Below are 20,954 nucleotides of genomic sequence, written 5' to 3' on the forward strand. Positions count from 1 at the left end.
CTGAGATCCCGGTCCACTCCCCCTCCTCCCGCTGCACGCCCTCCCTCCCTCCTTCTCTCTCCTCTTCCTCCCGTTCTTCCTCACCACCGTTGTGAACGGCGTTACACGGTGATCTGGGCTTAGGGAGTCCCCGGGTTTCCATCAGTGTATTGTGCGTCATAGAGAGAACCGGGTGAGGGCTCAAGGGGTGCCGTGATCGCGGCTCGTGGGCACCCTGAAGGAAAGGGTGGCTACACGGCCCCCATCCCTGAGCTGCAATCGGCCCCCTCTGCACACACGCTACAACCCTGTCTGGCCGCTCCCGTCGCAGCTTGCTTCCTGCATCCCCGGGCTCTCATCCCGCGCCCGGCATCCCAAGAGCATCCTGCATCCCTTATCCCTGCGAGAATCCTGCATCTGACATCCCGGAGGCTGGGCATGTAGTAGCGGCGGTAGCTGCGGAATATGGGCGGGAACCACTCCCACAAGCCCCCAGTGTTTGACGAGAACGAAGAAGGTAAGACACCCACTCCCCAGCCCGCCACTCCCCACATCGCTGGGCGTCCTTTCCTTCTGGTATCCTTCGCTGGACAACTGCTAAGAGCGGTGCAAGGGTGGACACCTGGATCTCAGCACAACCGTGTCACCCCGCACTGGCTCTGCACCGGCCCAGAGCCAGGCATCGAGCTCCTACCTGGTCACTTCTTAGGCTTCAGTGCCCTTTAGAAGCTGAGATCATGCTGAGCCCAGGGTTGAGACAGAAGGCTGAGAAAAGACAAGGGAACTCAAGCTATCACTTGGGGGGGGGGGCGTCACAGAGAAGACCTTGCTTCACAGTGGAGTATGGGGTTGGGGGGCATTGCACTGGTTCATCATCCTAGGATGCCAAGGTGGTCTTCAGAGCTTGACGTTGACAGAGGTGGCCTAGTGGGTGGAAGTGCACTGTGTGTGTGTGTGTGTGTGTGTGTGTATGTGTGTGTGTATGTGTGTGTGTGTGTGTGTGTGTGTGTGTGTGAGTGAGAGAGAGAGAGAGAGCGAGAGAGAGAGCGAGAGAGAGAGCGCTCTGATTTGGTCTTGTGCACAGGCACATGGCTCTCTTCATTCACTCAGGACAGGACTGCATAAAGAAACTTTTTGTGGTTGAAGTCAGTGGCTCTGAGGAAGGAGTCTTGTTTGAGCTAGCTTCCTGGTGGGGAGTGTTATAGGCTGTCCACCTTGTGTAAACTCAGGGTCCGGAGAGTCCTTGTGGCTAATGGTGATAGAACTTGGTACTTGGGTTTTGGCTGAGCAGAAGTGTAAGTAGTTTTCTTAGCATTTATTTTCGTTATGTGTCCCGGGACTCAGGCCCTCTGAATCCTTTCCCCCTGTATCTGTGAAGGTTCCTATTCAGATTGCTGGGAGCGCAATCATTAGTCACACGTGGAAAGTGTCTTACAAACAAACATTGGTTATTAACCTTCTGAGTAATACTACACACTGGCTTCTCTCTGCCTGTCTATCTCTACTGTGCCCAAATTAGAGTCCAGACATCCTGAGCCTTCTTTGGTGCTAACAGATCCCAATGGAACAAGTACTTTTCTTGTGGCTGCTTTGCAATTGAAGAGAGAGAGAGAGAGAGAGAGAGAGAGAGAGAGAGAGAGAGAGGAGTTCCAGTCATAGTCTGCACCTGGCAGAGCTAGCCCTGAGGCTGGGCACACTGAGCTCATCGTCTCTTGAATAGGGTACAGGTTTGCCCACTCAGAACATGATTTCTAGAACCATCAAAGCTAGAAGTGGCCCCCTCAAAAGGGCGAGACCCCACCTAGGCAAAGCCATGGTGGTCCTTTCTTGCAGGGGCCCAAGTCTGATGACTCTGAACAAACATCCTTGGTGACAGACAGTGAGGGTTCAGCATAGATAGGGAGGTGCTTGGCAAGCTTGATCTTCTTGGTCTTCAGACTGGAGTGGGCTGGTAGGAGCCAGGTGGTGTCAGGTCAGAGACAGTGGGAGCTCTGTATGCACCAGAGGGAGTTAGGACTGCTATGTAGTTTTGTAGTAGGAGTTCATAGGTATTGCCTGGGTCAAGGTCACACTGATCGTTTTCTGAACATCTCTCTGTCTTTTAAACAATCATTCAGTAGGTTTAATTTTACCGTATACACCAGTTTTCAGTAACAGAGTTAAACAGAATCCTGATATTAGTTCTCTCCTTTGAAGCACACATCTACATGGAACAATGGCCTCTATTAACAATGACCCCTCTAAAATCTTACCCAGTTTCTTCTCTGCCACAGTGAAATTTAAATTCTTCTTAATCACTGCCCCCAAATGCTGTATATTAATACTTCACTTGTGGCAGATAATAGACTTCTAAAGAAGGTAATTCTTTGAATTAAATAAAAGGAGTTTCCTTATGCACTTCAAGACAGCAAGGGGATACCCTGAGCCTATAACTACTTTTTATTTTTATAATTATTCTTATTGATGTTGCCACTTAATACTCCTACCTTCCAAAAATACCACATATGGTCATTAAAACCATCCCCCTGTGTGACGCCTATGGATTTTAGTTTTTTGGGAAAGCACACCTTTCTCATACCCTTTCTTCACAGAGGGAAGCTCTGGGTCTGTCAGCTCTGGGTCAATGATCTCATTCATGCTCCATTTGCTCTAAAATACTTACTCTAGTTAATGTTTTGGCTTTTCTGTCTTGGTTCCCCGTCCAGGGTCTATGGAACCTGGGTGAGCCACCTGCTTTGGGGCGGGCTGAAGTACAAGGCTGGGGCTCTTGTGAGCACCTGTGACTTTACAGCCATCTCCACGTATTTCCTGCACATGTGTGGAGTGCAGCCTGCCAGTCACGTATTTCATAGGCATTTATAGATCTTTCCCACACCTACCCCACGCTGGATGCCAGGAGTGGAAGCGTGGTAGAGGGACCCTAACCTTGGGAGAACACTCAGCTCTAGATTTGAGTTTTTCAGCAATGGCAGTAGTTTCCTAGGGAAAGACATTTCTGAGGGTGGGAACAGAATGTACAAGGGCAGTTGGTAAAGAGAAAGAATGGTTCATTGGAGATCTGGCAGGGCCTTTATTGTACCTGTGGAAGGTGAGGCAGTAAGGTACCATAAATGGCCCTGAATGCCAGGCCAGCCTCAAAGGGCTCAGGACCATGTGAGGTGTGTGGAGCTGATCTTCCAGGAATTCTGAAGTTGTCCAAGGGTTGTAGGTAGGGAATAGTGTGGCTTGATGAGCAAGTATCCTCCTCCAGGGGGCTGAGGTGCTAACTCCTGAACAGGTCTGATTCTCAAGGACTTGAATGCTAAGCCACAGTAGAAAGTTTGCCGTTGTGTAAAATGTTCTCCAATCTCAGGGTGGGCATGGGGCTTACTGTGTTCAGATCACAGCTGACATGCTAACACCAGCAGTAAGAAGCCTGAAAGAGCACGCTCATGTCCTAGGAAGAATGGCTACACTAAGGAGTTGGCGGCGTTTCTGTCTTAGCAGCATGTGAAATAATGCTGTGTTTACTGTGATGTCATCTGAGGTAAGGTGGAAGATTGTGTAATGCCCCCACCTGAGTCTCCTTGAACAGCAAATGACCTACAACCAACAACAAGTGCTTTGCTGGAACCGACCGGCTGGGGCCACTTGGCGTCTTCCGTATCTGTTGCAAACCCTGGTCCTGGCGTAGATTGCCAGCATGGCCTCCTTGCTGTCCTGCTGACTGCAGCTCTCACCTCTTCAGGGCCACCTGGGTGCAGCATCTAGGGCCATCCTGCTCTAAGAGTGCCAGGCTGCATCAGGTCTCTGTTCCGTTCACTCTTTCTCCCTCTCTCTGGTCCTATCAGCAGTCACATAAAGATTGGGATGGAAGTGAAGTCCTTGTCTATACCCACCTGGACCCGCCCTCTAGGCTCCCCCTCCTCTATTACCCCATCCCACTTTGGCCTTGGCCCATGTTTCCCTCCTCAACATCCTTCATATCTTCATGAGGGCTTCTTTGACTCCCCCCCCCCCCATAATGGTACTCTCAATCCTTCCTTGCTTGATTTTCTTTCTACTAATCATCGCCAGCTACCATACTATTTACATTATTATTTTCTTAATTATCATCTGTGTTAGCTTTCTGTCACCATGGTGAAATACCTGAGCTGAACAACTTAAAAGCACAAGTCTGTTTTAGCTCAGTTTCCATGCATTTGGATCCTCATTACATGGCTCTGTTGGTTTTGGCCTGTAGTGGGACAGCATTGTGTTCATGCAAAGATACGTGACCAGATAAGTGACATCCAGGAGATAGGGACAGGACCAAGCTAGGGTCCCATTATGCCTCCATTGGCATGTCACCAGTGACCTAATTTCTTTCTGCTTTTGAATCCAAGTCCATTTACTCATTGCTTGAGAAAGGCCAATGAACTGAAGACAGATTGTGGGGCAAGCAAATAGGTAAGCCAGCTGGATACTAGAAGGACATATCTTAGAGGACCTGGCAGCTGGTGGCATTGCCACTTGTCCATGATGAAATAGCTGACAAGCACCTCAAGGGAGGAAGGACTTACTCTGGCTCACAATTTGAGTAGCCACAGTCTGTCCTGGAGGGAAAGCATGGCTGCTGCTTCAGGAAGCTGCTGGTTACATTGCATCAGCAGTTAGGAAGCAGAGAGTGAACAGGAAGTGGGGTTTGTTTATATAAACCTCAGAGCCCACCATGTCATGGCCCACTTCCTGTAGAAGGGAGGCTCCCCTTCCAAAAGGACCTTTCCAAATGGTGATACTAAGTGCTAATGACCAAGTGCTCGAAAGCATGAGCCTGTGGGGGGACATTTCACGTTTAAGCCTCAGCACTGCTGATTATGCCAGTCTTGAAGGGGAGGGTGCCCGTTGGGGTAAGTCAACGCATACCACTAGTTTCAATGAAGATTGAGGTCTGGGATTTTTAAAGCAGAGAGTAGCAGCAGGTGTGGCTGCACGTTTACCAGTTCTTATCTCCAAAAAGGTCCACCTCCTCTTGGTGGCACAGGTTGGTGACCAAGGCTTTGACGTATGGACCTCTTGGAATAATGTGTATCCAAACCACAGTACTGTGGGTTTTCTACGTGATTGCAAGTGCAGTAAGAAGGAAATGGAAGGTTAGACTCCTGAAGAGTTAGAGCTCTGTTGAGATAGAAACTTCATGAGAAGCTCAGTGTCCCAAGGCCTAAAAGAATACCTGAAGTAGAACTGAGATGCCCATGAACTCTGGCAAGTGAATGGAGTAGAACTGAGATGCCCATGAACTCTAGGAAAGTGAGTGAATGTGTGGATCTTTTCAGCCACAGCTGGCTGCAGCTTCTCAAGTACTCTGGAACCTTCTTCATGTATCTTCTGCTCTCCTCTGTAGGCTTTATGCTAGGACAGGCTTTCTTCTCATGGAACCCACCAGCCTCAAGACTCCAAGTGGAGGAGAGAGCACCTTTCTCCTGGTCACTGCAGAGTCAGCTCTGGTTGGTCCCTGTTAAGACTTGGGCCATTCTGTAGTCAGGGAGATCAGTGGCTCTAGCCAACCAGCCTAGATTGTTCCGGCCTTGCTTGGACACTGGGTGGAGTCGCCTCTACTTGAGGCCCTTGGACTCTTGTGCTCATGGGGAAAAAATTCCAAGGAAAGCCAGGATATCAACAGAAGCAGGAAAAGTGGGTGCCACTGTGAACCCCAATAGTGTCCAAACAGCAATGACACCAGTGACCACAGCTCAAACCACCCTCGCCAGCCCTGTTACCAGGGAAGGACACGCTGGCTTGGGACACTGACTGATTTCATTCAATTGTTCAATCCTATCTTAGTCAACTCTCCGCGACCATAGCAAAGGATCTGAGGTCATTGGCTTATAAAAGAAAACATTTATTTGGCTCACAGATCTGCAGATTTCTGCCCGTGATCAGTCAGCTCCACTGTTTCAGACCTGTAGCCAAGCAGCGCACATGAAATGTGTGGCAGAGGAAAACCTATGAAGCAGAACCTAACACTGGAAGCCAAGGTAGAACTGACCCCAGGGAGGGCAGTACCCAGGAGCTGGAAGACCTCCTACCAGGCTCTGTCTCGTGGTAGTTTACACACTATGCTTGAGCCTCTGGGGAGCATTCAGCATCCAATGAGCAGCACAGGCCCACTTTCTAAACAAGACTGGAACCTCTTTGAAGAGTGGTAATTTCTTCTTCTTCTTCTTCTTCTTCTTCTTCTTCTTCTTCTTCTTCTTCTTCTTCTTCTTCTTCTTCTTCTTCTTCTTCTTCTTCTTTTTGCCACTAAACCTGCCAGGCCCGGGACAAGGTAACTGAAAAACATAGGGCAGTCATGTGTGAATGGAGGCCGAAGGCAGTCACTTATTGGGAGCTAATTTTTTGTGTCCCTCTGGGTTCTGAAGCTACTGAGGAGTGGACACAGACATCCCGGTTACATTGTAAAGTTTGGGGGGACTTTAGAGTAGAATGGTCTTCCTGTTTCTGTTCCCCGGTTTCTGCCTTGGGACAAATGGGCAGAGAACTGAGTGTGCAGAATGGATGGTAATGCTGTAAGCAGCCTGGCAGCTCCCAGCCACAGTGTACAGGGAGCCTGTGAGACAGCCCCCTACCCTCCAAAACTGAGGCATGCACACCAGGCAGTCTGGAGTGTTAAAACATCACTTGCATGCAGTGATTCTAGATGTCAATTTTCCTTCTGTTGAAAGAAGTACAGTGTGTCCTCCCCCCGACCACCCCTATCACTGGGTAAGACACCATTCCTGCTTTAGGGAATGTCGAAGAGAGGAAAGATGGCCCTTCCCTAAGGAAGTAAATTATGTGGGGAGGGAGGCAGGCTTGATCCCCAGTTTTGAGGAAAGGGTTTAGGAAAAGGATTGGTGTGACAGGTGGAGGAATGGACACCAGCAAGCTCCAAGCCTGCCATGTTCCTGAGGGAGCCGGAAAGAACAAGATGCTATACACTCCATGGGTGTCTAAAATTGAGGCTTTGAGCCCTTGAAGGCAGAAATGGAGAAACTGGTCCTCAAAGGGATCTGGGGGGCCCGCCACCCTAAAGTGCACACGAGCTATGAAGGTAGTGAGGAAAAGTTCAGGACACCAGAGGAGAACGAGCTGCTTAAAGTACCCATGAAGGGAAACTGGGGTGATTCTCAGCCGAAGTCATTCCCAGCCAAGGGAAATGCGACGCCATTGATCTCTCATCAACCCTGGAATCTTTCTCCTCTGAGCACTTGGCTTTTTGATCTTCCTGAATGTCCTTACTCATTGGAGATTTTGCTCTCTGGCTCATCTTACAGAGACACCCCGGCAGTTCAGTCACTAAAGCAAATGGCCCACCTCCCCAATGTGGGCTATGATCACCTTTTCTTTTAAAAAGGATGTTATTTTATTATTTGGTTTCTAAGTATGTATACACGTGTGTGTCTGTGGGTGGGCACATGCACAGGAGTGCCTGCATCATTGGTGGCCAGAAGAGAGTATTAGATCCCCGAGGAGCTGGAGTTACAGCTGCCTTGTGAGCTGCCTGATATGGGTGCTGGTATTCTGGAAGAGCCTCAAGCACTCTTAACCACTGAGCCATCCCTCAAGCACCCCTTTCCTTTTGTGCATGGGAAAACTTAAAAGTTCCATGCCTCCTTGAGGTTGTGAGGCCACGTGAATGACTTTGGTCAAAATGAGCAACACCAAAGTGAATCTGATCTTGGGTAAAATATTGACCAACTGGTGGGTGTCATTTCATATCTGCACCTTCAGACAAGCAGAATTATCATCCGAAAGGCAGAATTTTACTTCTGCCTGGCTCAAAGAGTGTGAGAACAGCACGGACCAGAAGCCACAGCTAGCCTGGAACGGGACACAGAGACTTTTGCTGTTTTAAGCCCCTGAGGTTTGGGGTGCTTGTTGTAGCAGTAAAACTCAGCCCACAACACCTGCTGCTCTGACCAAAAAGTCAGCTGCCCTTCAAGCATTTGAGTTTTTACAGTTAAATATCATGTGGGTGATGGTGTTAGCCTCCATACACTTGGTCACACTGGGAGAATCCTACCCTGATTTGGTAACAAGTTTTATTTTTATAAGTGCAGATTGAATTGTCACAAATGCTTTTCCTGTGCCTACAGAAATAGTATATAGATTTTTCTCTGGTCAAATGCAATATTAAACCAACCAATTTTTAAGTGTTAAATCAACTTTTCAATATTGGAATAAACCCCATGTTTTAGATACAGTTTCTATTGCTGTGATAAAACATCAAAACAAAACAAAACAAAAAAAAACCAAAACCCCAAAAAATTGCTTGAGGAGGAAAGAGTGTGTTTCAGCTTACAATTCCCAGGTCACACTCCATGACTGAGAGAAGTCAGGGCAGGAACTCAAGGCATGAATCTGGAGGCAGAAACTGAGGTGGAGGCCGTGGAGAAAAAATGCTTACTGCCTTGCTCCCCACAGTGTGCTTACTCTTCTTTCTTACACACTCCAGGACCACTTGTCCAGGGGGCACCACTCACAGTGGGCTGGGCTCTGCCACATTAATAATCATCAATCAAGAAAATGTCCCACAGGTTTACCCACAGGCCAATCTGGTGTGGTGTGGTTTTTTTTGTTTTTGTTTTTGTTTTTTTGTTTTTTTGTTTGTTTGTTTTAGCTGAGGTTCCCTCTTCCCAGATGACTTGACTTTGTGTCAAGTTGACCAAACAAACAAACTAACAACAAACAAAAATCTAACCAGGATTCCCACTTGTTATGGTGTGGTATTATCTTGGATTTGACTTGCTTGTATTTAGTTTATAACTTTTTCATAGATAACAGCCAGACCCTAATTGATTCAAAACAGATTACTGTTTTGAAAAACTACTCACTGAAAGTACAACTTACCAAAATGACAGGGCGAGAATCTGAATACTGGGGATGTTCTATAGTTCTAGGCCCATGGAGTCTTCTTTCTGAGAAGACAAGTCTAGACTTAGGTGTCTTCATAGGCACACTTGCTCAGCTATTAGAGATAACAATCTTCCAAAATGCTTTCAGAGTATAGCTGGAAAGAGTATCTTTAAAAAAACTTTTTATGAATTAATGTGTATATGTGTGAGCTTGCATGAATTTGTGAGCACTGAGTGTATGCACTGCATGTGGAGGCCCAAAGGGGGCAGCAGAACCTCTGAAACTGTAGTTATCACAGGTTGTGAATCTCCACGTAGATGCTAGGACACAAATCCAGGTTCTCTGCAAGAACAGCAGGTGTTCTTAACTACTTAGCCGTCTCCCCAGCCCCAACAGGATCTTCCTGATGGCTTCAATATTGTTTTAATTATGTTGAACTGGTTCCATTAACAGAACTGTAGATGGGCATCGCTATTTTCTGGAAGGGTTTATGAAGGACTACTGCCATATGTAAATTTCAAGTGTACTGACACAATGTTGCTCCTGACATCCTGATCTTGCCCAGTGTTGGTAGGGTCTGTTGTAAGAGCTCCTTTTTCAGTTTTTGTTTTGACAATTTGCATTTACTTTCTCAATTATTTTTCTTGATTGATCTTTGGTCTATCAGCTTTTGGCTTAGTTTGTATTTGTTTGATTCATGTTTGATTTCTTTAACTGTTTTTTTTTTTTATTTTTAATGATGTAAACAAAAATATACCTAAAAGTGAAGCTTCTCAAAAAAAATCATTTGCTCTTCCCTGTCTCGTATAGTTGAAGTTTTCTCTGGTCCTGCCCAGCCTCACGGACCCTGCAGCTACTTATAAAATAATCACTCAGAAGCTTATATTAATTAAAACTGTTCAGCTATTAGCTCAAGCCTACCACTAGCTAGCTCTTGTATCTTAAATTAACCCATTTATATAAATATATATTTTGCCATGTGGCTTGCGACTTACCAATACCTTTACATCTTGCTTCTCCTGGTGGTGGCTCACATCTGCCTTTCCTTTCCTTTCTCTTCCTGTCTGTCTCTTTGTATTTCCCACCTGCCTCTAAGCTGCCTGGCCATAGGCCAAACAGCTTTATTTATCAACCAATCAGAGCAACACATATTCAGAGCATACAGAAAGACAATCTATGGTGTCAATAGATTCTCAAGTAATATTATATCCTTCTGAGGTCTTTGATGTAGTTGAAGACTAGATAGTTATAATTTCCTTAGTTATAATAAAAGATAAATTAGAGCCGGGCGGTGGTAGTGCATGCCTTTAATCCCAGCACTCGGGAGGCAGAGGCAGGCAGATCTCTGTGAGTTCGAGGCCAGCCTGGTCTCCAAAGCGAGTTCCAGGAAAGGCGCAAAGCTACACAGAGAAACCCTGTCTCGAAAAATCAAAAAAAAAAAAAAAAAAAAAAAAGATAAATTAGATATGAAACCTTAGACTCACAAATATAGGATAGATAGGATATCTTTTTTAATTTTGTCAAATACAAATAGACTAGATATCATAACTATAATTCTTGCTTGATAATTGTTTTGCTATATGTAATTTTACTATGTTGAAGTTAAAACCCATCTCTTTGAAAAAAAAAGAAAAAGGGGAAGTGCTGTGGATGTCTTTCTGTATGCTGTATGTGTAAATATGTAAATGTATTGGTAAGCCACAAGCCATGTGGTAAAGTATAGATTTATAGAAATCTTAAGATATAAGAGCTATCTAGCCAGAGGCCTGTCATAGACCATACAGTTTGTAAGTAATATAAGCCTCTGTGTGTTTAATTGGGTTCGAGTGGCTGCAGGACTGGGTGGAACATAGGAAAACTTCCAGCTACAGTCTTGTATCATTCCTCAAACTTGACCTTGGCCTCCCGCCTGGGCTTGTGTTTCAGGGCTGCATCTCTAAAGACATCCCTGTTGACAACAGTTTTGTCCAAGGGGATGTCCACAGAGTACCTTGTGGGCACCAGGTGATTATAGTTATAAACTTTCACAAAGGTACCTTGTTCTTTGACCTCTTGGCAATTTTCTTCTTGCCCATGGCAGCTGTCACTCGTCAGGGGTAACAGTCAATTCCAGCCATCAGGGCATGGCTCTGTGGGTGGTCTGGGGTGATGTCATCAATGATCGTCACGATGATGGCTTTGCATCCAGAGTAGCATCTAGCCAGGACCAGCACCACTTTCCTGGGTTTCATGAACTTGCCCATTTTGACAACAAGCAGCCAGTACCCAGTAGAAAGGTGTTTAACTGTTTTTTTTTTTTTCTCTTTGGGGTTTTAAGAAAGTTTGAGATCATGAACTCTATTTCCTGGTTCACCCTGCTCTTGTTCCTTATTCTGTATTTCACCTAAGCATTTCCACTAGAATTATTTTCTCTTGACTGAATTATTTCCTTTGGCCTTCCTCCTAGCCTCTGCCTACCGGTGACAAGATTTTCCACTTTTTTATGTGTCTTAAAATGTCTGTATTTATGTGTGATTATTTGTGGCTGGCAAGTTCCGTATTGCCGTTTTCTCCTACAGAAGTCTGAAGTCGATCCAGTTCCTCTGTCCCTTGTCATTCTGACTGAGAGGTGGCCGTCAGGACGGCTTTTGTTCCATCTCAGTTTGTCTTAACTTTTCTTGTCTGTCTGTTCTTAAGGGTTTATTTTTCGTTTTCAAGGGAGCAGCACAATGTGTCACCTGTGATGTTTTGGTTGTTCCTGCTTGCGGAGTAGTATTGTTCCTGATGCTGACTCTTTCTCCCCCATCATCACCGAGAGTACAGGGGCGTCAACTTTTCCTTGGAGACCCTATGTAGCTCTGACCACAATTTTGTGGCTTGAGTCATTTTTTTTTTGTCTGAACATTTTCTTCCACCTATTTATTTTAATCACTTCGATTCTGTCTTTCTGCTGTTGAGTGCAACCATTAAGTTCCTCACATCAACTGTTGTGTTTCCAGTGCTGGAATTGCTGAGTCCATCTCTTCAGTGGCGCACAATTCTCTACGTTCGCCTTGCAGTTTCTTCAGCACATCAATTGGTTTTTTTTCTTTTCTTTTCCCTTTCTTTCTTTTTCTTTTTTCAACACCATGTCTGTTTCCTGTTTCCTGATTTTGTCTTTCCTTTTGTATGATCGACACTTTCCACACAGTAGCATGCACTGATATACAATATAGTGTGTAGCCACACATATCAGTCTATAAATTCCCTGGAAAGTTACAGAGATAAGCATAACGCTTCTTCAGGAAATGTTTCCCTTCACAGCAGTCATGTTTCATCTGAATCTTCACCAAGAATGGGGGAGGGGGGTTAAAATCCTGTGAGGACAGTCTTGCTGCCTTTCACACTTGTTCCCGGATGCAGCTCTTGCTACCCTTGAGGGATGCCTGGGGTGTTGGGCAAGTCTCCTTGTTGGTCGGCTCTCACTTTCAGTGTTGCTCCCTCTGTCCCCCTCTCCCCATAGCCTCTGAGGGCTTCCAGCTCTGGTGGCTTCTTGGCCTCTTGGAATTTCATTTCAGATTTAACAGCACTCTTTGAGGAGAGGCCCTTAGTGCTGGGCCCACTCCTTTGAACTGGCCTTTCTCTTGCACGTCTGACCTGAATCACTGTGTGCTCATTATAGCCTGGCTTAGGACAGCCACTGGAAGACACTCTCCTCCTCAGTGTTTGCCAGTGTCAGCATGTAAGAGATGCTTGCAGACAGAAACCTATTTACCAACCACTGGAAGACACTCTCCTCCTCCTCCTCCTCCTCCTCCTCCTCCTCCTCCTCCTCCTCCTCCTCCTCGGTGTTTGCCAGTATGTAAGAGCTGCAGGCAGACAGAAACCTACACCTCCCAAGATTCTCCCACCCTAGCTTTCCTCACATCCACAGCATCACCCACTGCCTCTCTCCCCCTCTGTCGTGTTCTCAGTCTCTCTGTGGCACTCCTCAAGCTACTGCATCTTGGGTTCTGCCATTGCCCTAGTGAAACAGCTTTCATGGGTCATGTCATGACCTGTTGGTTCTTCAGAACAGCAGATAGCAGTAACATTTCTTTCTGGGACACAAAATTAAATCACCCTGGAACTGACCACCACACAGAAGAAATAGAGCATGCCCTGTCCACTTTCTGAACATTCCTGTCCCTAGACAATAGTGTTTAGTTTGTATTGTGTTTGAGAATCATAAAAATGGTCACATGTTTGAGGCGTTCCTTTGTGGCTTGCTGCTCTCACTGGAGGCTGAGTCTTGAAGATTCACCCACGAGGCTGTGGATACCAGGAGGCGGTTCATTTTTGTTGCTGTATAATGTTCCATTGTGTGACTACACCATCGTTCACTTGCCTTTTGCCCGTGGTTCTAGATCTTTGCACTGTGTCTAGTTTTTGGCTATCATGAGCAGTTCTGCTGGCCATAATTGTACCTGTTCCTTCTGATGTACATGTGCGAGGACTTTTCGGTGATGTGCACTAAAGGAGAACTGCTGGGCTGGCTGGGGAATAGGTAGATGTGCAGTTTCCTAAGATCACCACAAACGCTTTCCAGAGTGACTTATCACTTCATATTCCAGGAGGCCAAGCACAGTCATCCCCAGTCTCCACAGGCACACGGGGCCGTAGATGCAGGGTTCAGTCTAGCCTCACGTAGTTTACCGTTTTCAATGTTAGTCTCTCCTGTTTCTTTCTACTTCCACCGCGGCACTGACTTTATCAATCTGTTTGACCAAATCTACTCAAATATCACCACTGCCCATCGACACTAAGCTTTTGTGATTATATGTACATTATCTATTTAGGGCACATCTTAACCTGAGCTAGGCAGTCAAAGTGCCTGAAAGCTATGAGGGACATATGCCAGGCTTGGTGATGTATACCCTGTGGTGGTTTGAATAAGAATGGCCCTCACTGGTTCATATATTTGAATGCTTAGTTGCCAGGGAGTGAAAGAATTAGAAGAAAGAATTAGAAGGATTAAGAGGTGTGGCCTTGTTGGCGAAAGTGTGTCCCTGGGAGAGAGCTTTGAGGTTTCAAAAGCCTACACCAGGGCCAGGTTCTCTTCTTGCTGCCTGCAGATCAGGATGTGGAACTCTCAGCTACTTCTCCATCATCATATCTGCCCATGTACCATCATGCTCTCCACAATGATGATGATAGATTAACTTTAGGAAACTGTAGACAAGTCCCAATTAAATTCTTTCTTTTATAAGAGTTGCCTTTGTCCTAGATTCTCTTCACAGCAACAGAACAGTGACTAAGCTATACTTGTAGTCCAAATACTTTGGAGTCAGAGGCAGGAAGCCTTTTAATTTGAGGGCAGCCTGGTCTACACTGCAAGACCCAATCAACTTGAACTGCATGGCTAGTGCATAGTACACAGGGCAGCCTGCCTCCTTGGTCTTGCCAGCATTCTGTGTTACCGACTCTTGCTCTTTGTTCCTAGTTGTCTTTCTGCTTCTGCAAAGGACCATTTCACAGCTCCTTACCATTTTTTTCTAGTGGAAGTATATGCTTTTATTTGCAGAGGGTCTCTGAGATCCTACCTGATGCCTCCTTGTCAGCTGTGGGATGCACATATTTTCTCTGCCTTGTGCTGGCCCTTTCTAGTCCTTCATGATGTCTTCATTTTAAGGTGGCTGCACTTCCTGAACTTTCCTTATGGCCCGTGGTGTGTTTTCTTCATGGATGGCTGCTGTGGGAGGGCTCAGCTCACTGTGGGCAGTGCCACCTCTGTGCCCACAGGTCATTATGGGGGAGCATTTTCTCAATTGCAGCTCCCTCTTCCCAAATGATTCTAACCTGTGTCAAGCTGACATAAAACTAGCTGGTTCAAATATCACACATCATTTGGACTCTAGGGACCTTCCTCCTCCAGACATTTGTACTTGAGGGGACAGTTTTCACCAAGAACAGCCAGCATAGCTAATTCACAACTACGATGATGACAAATGCTGGCTTAACACTCTTCAGTGGCCCTCACTGGCCTACGATTAGAACTGTAATAGGTTTTCAAGGTTCTTGGTGGTCCAGAACCTGCTTATCTCTTTCAGTTCATCTTTATTGAGTTAAATTAGCAACTGCACTTAAAATTCCTTGCCCAAACTCTGACACATGGCAGCTGTGTTGGTTTCTTTTCCTGTTATTGTGATAAGATGCTCAAATACAACTTCTGGGAGAAAGTTCTAGCTCACCACTCCAGATTTTGGGGCATCTTGGAAGGGAAGTTGCAGCAGCAGAGGCATGAAGCAGCTGGTCACGTTATATTCATAGTCAGAAAACAGCAGTGCGTGTATGTCTACTCACTAGGGCTCAGCTCACTTTCTCCACTCTTACACAGCCCAGGATCCCCTGCTTAGGGAATAGAGCCACCCATAGTGGGTGGATCTTCCTGCCTCAATTAATGTAGTCAATATAACCTCCCATAGACATATCCAGAGGCCAGGGCCCTGGTGATTCTAGACTTTGCAAGCTGGTAATTCAGGTATACAGCAACTTTTCTCTGAGGTAAGCACAGGCTTCTTTGCAATGTCCACCACAGCTGCAGTTCTAGTTATTTTGAGAATTAATGTCCCCCTGCCTGGAGGCTCTGTTGCCTTGTAGACTCTCACGGGGGTTTCATCAGCTTAGAAAGTAGCTGCATTGCATTTACATTTTCATGACTATGTGTCAGAATAGGCAAGTAAAAGCCATGTCATCTCTCAGAGGGTACAGGTGTCCTCTTTGAATATAAAGGAGATAGCCCAACAGGGTTTGAAAAGAGGGTAAAGGAAACCAAGTCCAGTGCTCCTAGAAGCATTTAAAACATACAGTTTGGGAGCAACTAGGACAGCCAATTAGAAGCAAGCAGCACTTTCTAGCTTCTCCATGGCTTAACAATGAAAACATCCAGGGAGCAGCTATTCCAAGAGGCAGGGCATGCTGAGGATGCTCTGAAGCTCAATGCTGTCTATGCAGAGGCTTAGAGAAAACCATTGACTCAGTTTGGAAATATATTCAACACTTTACAACAATCCACTGACTCTGGAGATAACATCAAGAGATGGCTGCTTCCCCCAAAAGGCTCTCATATAAAAAGGCAGAAATATCAATTTCAACAGATGTACGTGTCTAACATAGAAATGCAGAAGCGAGGCAGCATGGTTTCTCCAAACATTTATGATTCTCTTGCAACCAACTCCAAACATGCTGAAGGGATTGAACTAGCAGATAGGAATTCAAAGTAATAATTCCAAACATCAATGAATTTTAAAAAGTACAAAAAAAATCTTAACACATTCATGAAGATAGTACAAGATGTGATGGGAAAATTGGGATAGGAAGGGGATTGATTTTAAAAGAGAAACAAAAAGAAATCAAAATCCCAGTGAAAATAAGAAGCCCAGTGTCCCAGTTAGCTGACAACTTGACACAGCGTACGGTCATCTAGAAGGGAGTCCCAGCTGAGTGACCAGGTCAGCTCATAGGCATGTCTGTAAGGAATTGTCTTGATTGTTAACTGATACATGAGGCTCATCCCACTGTGAGCAGCACCATTCCCTAGGCAGGTGGTCGTGGTCCTTATCAGAAAGATCGTGAAGCATGAACCTGAGTAAGCTGTCAGTTTGTTCCTCAGGGTCTACTTCAGGTTCCAGCTTGAGTGCCTGCCCTGGTTTCTGTCAGGGATGGACTGTGACCTGTAACCCGGAATAAGCCTCTTCTTCCCTTAAGTTGCTCCTAATGAGACCACAGCAGCAGAAAGGAAACCAAACCAGTCAGTCATTCAAAGAAGAGCAGTGAAAAGTCTCACCAGCAGACTAGACCAAGCAGAGGGAAGAAGTCCCAGGGTTTGAAGACACAGGTGACGAATTATAACACTCAGACAGCAATAAAGCAAGGGCAACCATGAACAAAGCACGTAAGCCCCCTGGGGTGGGATTGAAAGACTAAACCTAGGTATTTAGGGAGCAGAAAAAGGCATTGAGGCAAAAATTGAAGGCATAAAAATACTCATGGGTGAAATAATGGAATATTTCCCCAATTTTGGAGATGATACAAACATTCAGGTATAGGGGCCATTTAGAACATCAAACAGAGGTGGCCAGATAAGAACCATTCTGTACCATATTACCATTAAGACTCCAAGAGCACAGCACAAAGATAGAAGAGTGGAAGCTATGAGAGAAAAATGTGAAGTCTCTTACAAAGGCAAAGCCATCAGATGCATCAAAGTTCTCAGCCCAAACTTAACAACCAGGAACTCCTAGAAGGGTGCGTTTCCAGCCCTGAAAGGCAGTTGTCCCAAGTCATTACTGTATCCAGCAGAGTCACCTTTTAGAATTAAAGGAGAAATAAAGACCTTCTAGGAGAGACATAAGCTAAAGGAGTTTATGATCACTAATCCTCATTAAAGAAGATATTTAAAGGAATTCGATATCCACACAAGAGGAGGGTAAACACAGCACCAAGATCCTAGAAGCCAATACATCTTAGTAACTCCATAGAATTAGGAAAGAATCAAGCATTAGAAAAACAACAAAATTATGACCCTGGATGTAAATGCTCTTAATCATCCAAATGAAAAGAGGGAATGCATGGAAAATGATGTTCTTAGTAAGCAGAATATGGAAGCAAATGGGAGTTAATGTCTGGAAAAGCAAATATCAAGGCAAATAATTTCTCAGTTATTCATCTAACAGAGAATAAATATCCAGAAAATACCAAGAACTCAAGTTCAGCATTGCCATGTGAGTGTGGTAAAGACTCCTGGCCTTGTAGGACTCTACGCAGGTGCTTGTGATTACACAAAAAATTCTTGATGTTCTTGATCAAATCTCCAAAATAGCAGTGTAGATATTGTTCCAAACAGATGAGAAACAAAATGCTGGGCATGGCTAAAACAGAACCAGGTACTTGAGAACTAGGAGAGGAGCTTGAGAGACAGCCCAAATGAGTAAAGGGCTTGTGCGCAGGTGTGAGGACTCATCACCCGGGGAAAACCTGGGGGAATAGCATGCACCTGTGTAAGCTCAGCGCTCCTATGTGAGATGAAAGGCAGACAGGGAAGACCTTCCAGAAGTTTGCAGGCTAGCAGGGCTGCAACATGAGGACCTAGTCTCACATAAGCAAGACTGACAGCCAAGGGTGTTCTGTGACAAACACGCATGAACCATGGATGGCATGGTTATGTCCACACACATGCCCGCACACATGCTATTGCATGCACATGCTACTGCACATATGTTACTACATGCATATGTTATTGCATGCATATGACACTACATGCACATGCTGCTGCACATGTTACTGCATGCACATGCTACTGCATGAACAATTGCAAGGTGCCTGGATACAGGAGCTAATTCTCAGGCTGAAAGGGAACTAAGTGTAGCAAGAAAAATGTTTCAGCAAAACGCTTGTGAAGCCTTGGAAAATCCTCCTGCCAGCTGGGAAGTGGCCAACACCATCAGGTACCTTTGGTTGGATGATGTGAAATTGATGTAACAAAATGTTCTGTTAAAAAAAGAACTAAAACCTGAACATCAAGAAAGCCTGGAAAACAATCAGCAGAGGAGCAGAGGAGCATAAACAGATACTTTCCAAGCTAGGTACAAATTGCCAATAAACACATAAAAAACAAGGATTAATTTTTAAAGTTGTCAGGGAAATGCAAATAAAGACTACATAGAAATTCCAGCCAGCCCCAGTTAGAAGGGCTTCCATGTAGACAACTCTAAGTGAGGTTGGGGATGAAGCTTAGGGTTAGAGCAATTGCTTAGCATGCACAAGGTTCTGGGTTCACCCTGCCCCCAGTGCTGCCAACAGCAACAACAACAACAACAACAACAACAACAACAACAACAAAACCCTAGCAAGTGCTGCAGCATGAGGGAAATAAGAAACCTTTATACAATGTTGGTAAGAATGTAAATTAGTCTAGCCACTACAGAAGTCAGTACGTAGCTTCAAAAAACTAAAAATAGGAGGGCCATGTGACCCAGATCCAACTCCTAGGTATATCCCTGGAGGAATCAAAGTCAGCGTACGGCAGAGACACCTGCTCATGTTTATCACTGCACTGCTTGTGACAGCCAAGGCGTGAAGCCAGTGAACGCATGCAAAATGCAGTGCGCTACACATGCACAGGACAGCATTATTAAGGCATAAAGAGGAACAAATCATATTGTTTGCTGGAAAATGGATGAAATGTATCATTAATAATGTCAAATAAGTTGAACTTAGACTAATTTCTCATGATTTCAAATGTGGAATCTAGAGGGAAAAAGACCTGAAAATAGAGGAACAGGAATGGCCCAGAGGAAGTAGGGGAGGAAGAGACGTTAACCAAAGGGTGGATACTATCAAAGTGTGTTATCTCCATGTTTGGAAATGTCACAATAGACCTTCCTTTTATACAATTAATATGTATTATGAAAATATTTGTGGAAAATAAAGGCGATATCCAGGGAGCATGAAAAGTAACTTATATTTAATTAGCAACGTAGGCAGCCTCTGGTGTTTGGAATGGAGGATAAGACAGACTGACAGCTGATTGAGATCTGGGGTACAGATATTAACCACACCATGTCAGGTGGTAAAGCTGTGACACCATTTACTTATTTCCCTATTTCTGGAACACTCCTGCCTCCCACACGTCTCTCCCCAAACTCTCCACATTTAGATTATATATACCTGCCAAAGGATTTTTGCTACAGCCAAGAGCTCCCTGCACAATTCCTTGGCACTTGCCCTTGTGTTGATGGACATTACTTCAGTAGGGCTTTCTGCAATGGGACTTTCTTTTTCAGTTATAAGTGGGTGGAGACTGTGGTGGTTTGAATGAGAATGGCCCCCATAGGCCCTGTCTGAGTACTTGGTCCCCAGTTGGTGAAACTGGGAAAGAGTCCCCAGTTTGGGAAGAATTAGGAGGCGTGGCCTTGTTGGAGGAGGTGTGCCATTGGGGGTGGGCGTCGATGTTTCAAAAGACTCCCATGACTCCGGGTGCTCTCTGTCTCTGTCTCTGCCTCGTGGTTGTGGATTACAATGTGAACTCTCAGCTGTTCTTTCACTCTGCTATCATGGATTCTAACCCTCTGTGACCACACACCAAACAAAACACTAAGTGGCCTTTAGTCATGGTGTTTTATCACAGCAATAGAAAAGTAAAAAGACAGAGACTTTTGTAAATAGAAAGCAAGATAAAGCAAGATGAGTGGAAAAGAATGAATTAAATAGGATCATCTATCCTAATTAATATCCACTCACTGTAGGCGGTGTGTGTGTGTGTGTGTGTGTGTGTGTGTGTGTGTGTGTGTGTGTATACAAAGTTCAGAGATGGACACTGTATTGTCTTAGTCAGTGTTATATTGCTGTGAAGAGACACCATGACCATGGCAACTCTTATAAAGGAAGCATTTAATTGGACTTGCTTACATGTTCAGAGTTGTCATCATGGTAGGAAGTATGGCAGCATACAGGCAATCATGGTGCTGGAGAAGTTGCTGAGAGTTCTACATCCAGATCCACAGGCAGCAGGAAGAGAGAATGTCTCTGGGCTTGACTTGGGCTTCTGAAACCCATCCCTATCGACACATTTTTTTTTTCTAACAAGGCCATACCTATCCCAACAAGACCACATCTCCTAATCCTTCTAAATAGTGTCATTCTTGATAACCAAACATTCAAGTCTATGAGTCTATGAGGGTCTAGACCCAAAGACAGACACGAGAAAGGATGTGATAGGGTTCCTTGGCCATTCCATGCCATCTAATGCCCATACTTCTTCCAGTGCTTAATCAGAAGGCACCTTTTAGCAATGACATTCTCCATTACCCATGCACAGACTAGCCCTTCTCACCTGCTTAGCCCCTCTGGGTTTTTCCAAACCTGCACATATTGTGAGGAGTCCCAGAATTCTGTATTTTGGCCCCTATACCTTCCCATATTCCTACAGAGATCCACTACAACCCCAGGTGGCTCCTAAGCCTGTGCTGTGGCAATGGTTTCCAAGCACGATTCCAAAGGTAAAAGCATCAGTAGAGTGGGGAGCCAAGCTATGGATGCTGCACAAGCTGTGCACCCCCACACAGCTGGCTGTCATGGTAGAGGAGGCAATACCATAGTTTGAATCTGGGAGCTGTTGCTAG

The 20,954-nt window shown here is 45.2% G+C and overlaps 1 protein-coding gene across 3 annotated transcripts in view; it reads left to right on the forward strand.

Moving 5' to 3' along the window:
* Nucleotides 1-205: 205 nt before the first annotated feature.
* Nucleotides 206-20,954, forward strand: part of Stk32b (serine/threonine kinase 32B) — a 244,385-nt gene continuing 223,636 nt past the window's right edge. For 2 of the 3 annotated variants that reach the window (XM_006985611.4, XM_076545683.1), the window contains exon 1: nt 206-496. In XM_006985611.4, the coding sequence (XP_006985673.1) occupies nt 445-496 (52 nt within the window). In that variant the 5' untranslated portion in view covers nt 206-444. The remainder of the gene's footprint in view (nt 497-20,954) is intronic. The other variant, XM_076545682.1, reaches the window with a different exon arrangement.

The sequence above is a fragment of the Peromyscus maniculatus genome, chromosome 10 (genome assembly GCF_049852395.1).
Source record: "Peromyscus maniculatus bairdii isolate BWxNUB_F1_BW_parent chromosome 10, HU_Pman_BW_mat_3.1, whole genome shotgun sequence".
Taxonomy (NCBI): Eukaryota; Metazoa; Chordata; class Mammalia; order Rodentia; family Cricetidae; genus Peromyscus; species Peromyscus maniculatus.